We start from the raw sequence: 5,266 nt of genomic DNA on the forward strand, positions 1-5,266 counted from the left end.
GCCCGGGTGCCGGCGAACCTCCGACATTTGCGCTTATAGCCTGACACTTCGGTGAGATTTCACCGTAATTACTGCTGGTGGTGTCGCTCTGCCTCTTCGGCAGCGCTGTAACCAAGGATCCGTGACTGGGGAAAGCTGTTCAACCAGTGTCTGTCACAGGTTGAAAGGTGTGAGGGAGCCAAGGTGGGGGTCCCGTGCTGGGGCTGCTTGAGGGATCAGGATGGGGATTCCTCTCCGGAAGTTGTCAAGGTACCTTGGCTTTTGTGTTTGTTAGCGTCCAAATGTAAACATGACAGGAGAGCACAGGATGCATGCTGATGTTGCTGTGTTATTTTTAGGAAACCTGACTCAACGTGGGTGAAGGCAGGAAGAAACAGACCCGTGCTTTTTGCCTAGCTGCATCAGAGTTGCCTATCTGTGTACTTAAGCTTTACTGTAACCAACAAGCAGAAATGATAAGCTGCAAACCTGCAAAGCAACTTCTCTAGAAGAAAGATGCCCTGATTTTGGATGAATATTCCTGCAGTGTAAGAGACTGATTTTTGTGAAAGAAGACTTTACCATCTTTTGTTTTCATCAGAAGGGGCTCCAAGAACAAGCGTTTTGGAACTGAAGCTTATACAGGGGGACAGCCCTTGGGCTTTTATATTGAACATCCCCACGCAAACTGCATTTTCTGTTTTATAACCTCATTAGACACAGTGAGAGAAATTCTTGTGATGGCACTCTTTTCTCAAACCAGCCTGCATGGTTTTCAGGCATTGCTATGGAAATGCCGTATGTTCTGGCCTGTTTCAGGATGTCCGCAACTGTTTGCTGTCTCTTTCAGGATCCCCAGTAGGGAAAAGGTTAACTATTTCAGTTTTATGACATCTTCCAGTGCTGCATTACCAGTGGATCCCAAAGGAACTGATGTCGTTCCTTCCAGGAAAAGGTCTGAAATTGATTATGAAGAACAAAAAGCATGGGATAAGGAGGCTAAAGAAATATCTGAAGGGAAACTTCACTCTTCTTCCTCTGTGGGAGCTCCAAAGAAACAGTTATCACGTCATGCTTTGTTAAGGCATCACCTTACTGCTGTACAGCCTCCAGAAAAACCTTTGCAGGCTGAGGAATGGAACAGACTGAGGGAAAGCTTTCAATCACCTGAAATATTTGAAGAAGTGATGCTTAACAGTATGGTTAAATGCAACAGCCCCATTGATGTGGCCAAGTCCTTGCTGACCCATGTGGCAAAGAGTAATGGTGACATTGCATATATATTGTTGGTCAAGTATCTGGTATTGTGTATCCAGCAGAGGCAGACTTCAGAAATTCTTGATGTGTATGATATAATGAAAAGCAGGTTTAAGATACTTGAAAATGGGGCTTACACCCTTTTTATCAGGGGGCTGAGTAATTCAGATCAGTGGAGGAAGGCCTTGACTATTTTGGAAGAAGTAAAAAAGATGACAATTCCCTCACGAGCACACTATGAGTCCTGTATCAAAGCAGCCAGCCGTCACCAAGAAATGAACCCCGCATTTGAACTTTACCATGAAATGCTGTCTAAGGGTTTGGTCCCAACCTTGGATGTCCTGCAGGCCTTTTTTGACTTCAGCAGGGGTATGAAAGGTGCTGATGTACAAAAAGAGCTGTTTGGCATCCTCTTATATTTGAGAGAGAACCAATTATATCCTCACAAAACATTTATGCGGAGTATAAAGCTGTGGTTTGAAAGGTAAATAATGTTTCAATAGCAAGTTCCACGAGGATGGGTTTCAAATTATTATACAGATCAACTCTCATAGATCCCTCAACATCTCCTTTTGGTTATTGCTTCTCCATGACAGATACATTGTCATGAAGAGATGCTAAATTAGTATAAAAATCTAAAATTCTTACTGATTTCACTTTTTCTTGAAAGATTTTACCTGTTAAGTGTTATTCCTTGGTACAGAAAGTAGGAAACTGTGATGAGTCATGGCTGTCCAAAATATGCAATTCTGTCTCTTTCTGGGGTTGGTACATAAGGGATATTGACACATAAGAGGAGTTTTCCTATAATCTATTGGAGTGTAGAACTAGTAAGTTACTTGAAAATTAGATTGTTTCTTTCTTTAAAGGAAAGAGGCAGCAAATTTAGCTTAGATTAAGTGAAGTTTAAATGTTAACTTTGTATAGAATAATAAAAGAGGAATAATCTTAATAGGAGGTGCTTTGTTTTAGCACAATATTTAGCAGATCGTGCAATTTCTTTTCATAAGTAGCAATGGTCAGACTCCACAAATGACAACTAGTTATGCTATGCATTTTTTTCACTCTTGGCTTTGGTTTATGTGAGCTACACAGCTGTTTTACAAGTTAGTCTTTCTGGATGGGAAATATGCCTGTGGAATGCACTACCATTATTAGAACAGTTTATACTGCTGTCCCCTAGCTATTTTCATTCCTAGGAATAGCCAGCAAGCAGACAGTAGGCCTCAGTCGAGATAAACTGGTTTATTGGGTGACAGTCTGTCATGGGGTGCTCTTTTGCCAGTGGGTAGAGAAGAACTTACCTGCAGGTGTGTGCTACATGTACAGGAAACTCAGTATAATAAAAAGTCCTTGGCAAGGGGACTGCGTGGGCAGTGAGTACATTGAAAGCTATATATTGCCTATATGTAGTGGCAAACCAGTGCTGTAAGCTGAAGTTACAAAGTTAGACAAACCCCTGTTTGTATCTTTAATACTGTGTTTGTCTGTTAGAATAACTAATGGAAGATTGCTATAAGCTCATGTTTTAAGATTGATGTTGGGTGCTTTCCTAAAGGTACTGTTCAAAACACGAAGAAGAAACAAAGTGTGTAATAGAGGGATGAAATAAGGTGATCAGTTATCCCATCTGGATTTTGTCTGTGAACCTGTACAACATGCTCAGTTTTACCTGTCTCTTCCAATTGCTGGTGCTGAACTTGAATATGCTGGTGGTTGAAAATAAAATAAGCATGGAATTCCTTAAAAGAAACAGAATCTGATAACCTCTAGCACTGCTAGTCTTGCAAAACCAATGCAGATTGGGATATAACTTTTGGTGACAAAGGAAACGCATGTACAGTAAGCACAGAAGTGACTTCTGTGAGTGTAACTGAATAGGTGTTAGTTTTAAAAAAATATTCTTCCAAAGAGCATACCAGGAATGACCAGCAGCGAGTAAAGCCAGAGATCTCAATACAGAGATCTGAGTGTGCAACAAAGAATCTCAGTATTTTCTGTTGTCTTTGTAAGAAAACTAAAAAACTGCTATGTATCAGCATGAGAAATGGGAAAGGAGAGCAGAGACAGGATGATTATTCCAAAGCTCGTGGCGTGTGTGATTGTGCAGCCTATGGTAATAAACAGTGGCAAAGGGAGAGGCATCTCCAGTTGCATGTTGGCATGAGTATTCCTGTTTTGTAACCTATTCTGTTTTGGATCTCGTGGGCAAAAAGGAATATTTGCACCAGCATGATGGCGGCTGTGGTAGTGGTGGTGATGTGGAGTCAAAAGGTCTCAAATGCTGCATTTTGGTAGGAGCATCTCTTTCTCAATCTCTCAGGATGACACATGCCTAGAAATCTTGATACCTGCTTTCCCATCTGTTTTTTTGTCTGCTTTATGAACATGTAGGGCAGCAACTTAAAAATGGTCAATGCAGCTAGGTTATTTGTATGGTTTTTAATATTTGGGGACAACATAAACTGGGGAGATTGGTGTTAGTTCTCTACATGTTGTTAAATGTTGGTTCTTTATATAATATTTTCAGGCATCGCTAAATTATATATGAATCTTTGTATGATTTCATTGCAGAGTAGATGATCGATTGGTCTTTTATTTCTAAACGTTGACCAAAATCAAATTATTCTTTATCTATAATTCAGAAATTGTTAAATAAGAATGTAATTATTTTATTTATCTTTCTCTCTGTATATATTAGTATACCAGAAAGCAACTGGAGAGGACACCTAACCAACATTAAAGACAGGTAAATGCAACATTCTATTTAAAAGTGAGATGTTGTCTTGATTATTCTATCTTGAACTCTTTTTTTATAAGTATAAAAAAATATCTTTCCTTATACAAAAATTATTTTACTCCTTGAGAATATGAACCTTCTCTTGTACATAGGATTCCCAGACTCCAGTTTCCAGCTCGTTCTTGTGCATTAAACAAGACCCAGCATGCACATTTGGAAAGGAGTTATGCTAAGCAGAGCTAAGACAGAGAAACACAGACAAAAATAAGAGCTGCCATTTTACTGGGTGGCTTATTTGTTTACTGTTTAGGAATTAAAGACTTTTTTGGTTGGCTTTATAATATCCATTGTTTAACACAATATTCAACAGAGCAGCTTCAGTGTGTAAATGGATGTCTTGAAAACTGATACTATTCACACACTGCAGTTAATTTGTACAGCTGGAAGGGTTCTCCCTTTCCACCTGATTTTCAGTGAAGACAATGATTTCTTTTATGTTAGGTTTTCACAGGGATAACTTGGATATTCATTTCTATTACAGCAGTTTTCTTAATGACTGTAAATTCCTATTTTAAATGTTTATTCTATTTGAAACCTGTGGTTTTGTAGCAATTTGGCAACTATAAATGTATTAATTATGTCTCCAGTGGATTATGATTGTTTATGCTTGTTTATAAAAATATACTGCATTGCATACTCTGAAGTAAAAGCAAATGCAGTCTGCTGCTTTTGAGCATCATAACTTACTGTCCTAAGAGTAGGGGTTGTTATTATTATGTAGAGTGTGTGTGTTACTATACTGTATTATGATAATTCACCATATTTTAGACAACCTTTTTCAGCCTTTAGGCATGTAAGATTCTACCACTGATTCGTGCTTACCAACAGGGAGGGGCTGGTTGGAAATGTGATGCTCCAGGGCTGCCTTGGCTGTAGCGACCATGAGATGATTGAGTTCGAGGTCCTCAGGACAGTGAGAAAGGTGTGCAGCAAGCTCACTGCCCTGAACTTCAAGAGAGCAGACTTTGGCCTCTTCAGGAACCTGCTTAATAAGGTTCCATGGGATATAATCCTAGAGGGCAGGGGGGCCCAAGACTGCTGGCTCATATTCAAGGATCACCTGCTACAGGCTCAGGAGTGTTGCATCCCAACTAGAAGGAAGTGGCAGCAGGAGGGCCAGGAGACCTCCATGGATGGAAAAGGAGCTGCTGAGGAAACTTAGAGGGGAAAAAGAAGCTTATAAAAGGCGGAAGCAAGGCCAGGCAGCCTGGGAAGAATACAGGGATATTG

At 39.9% G+C, this 5,266-nt stretch overlaps 1 protein-coding gene across 1 annotated transcript; it reads left to right on the plus strand.

The window, feature by feature from the left end:
• Positions 1–719: 719 nt before the first annotated feature.
• On the plus strand, positions 720–3,985 carry LOC104405740 (mitochondrial ribonuclease P protein 3-like; the record flags this gene model as incomplete). The annotated part of the gene is made up of 2 exons (XM_010014543.1): positions 720–1,720; positions 3,938–3,985. Coding segments are annotated over exons 1-2 (1,049 nt in total), but the record flags the coding sequence as incomplete, so codon positions are not given.
• Positions 3,986–5,266: the final 1,281 nt, after the last annotated feature.

Source organism: Nestor notabilis, unplaced genomic scaffold, assembly GCF_000696875.1.
Source record: "Nestor notabilis isolate BGI_N333 unplaced genomic scaffold, ASM69687v1 scaffold36705, whole genome shotgun sequence".
In the NCBI taxonomy this organism is placed as follows: Eukaryota; Metazoa; Chordata; class Aves; order Psittaciformes; family Psittacidae; genus Nestor; species Nestor notabilis.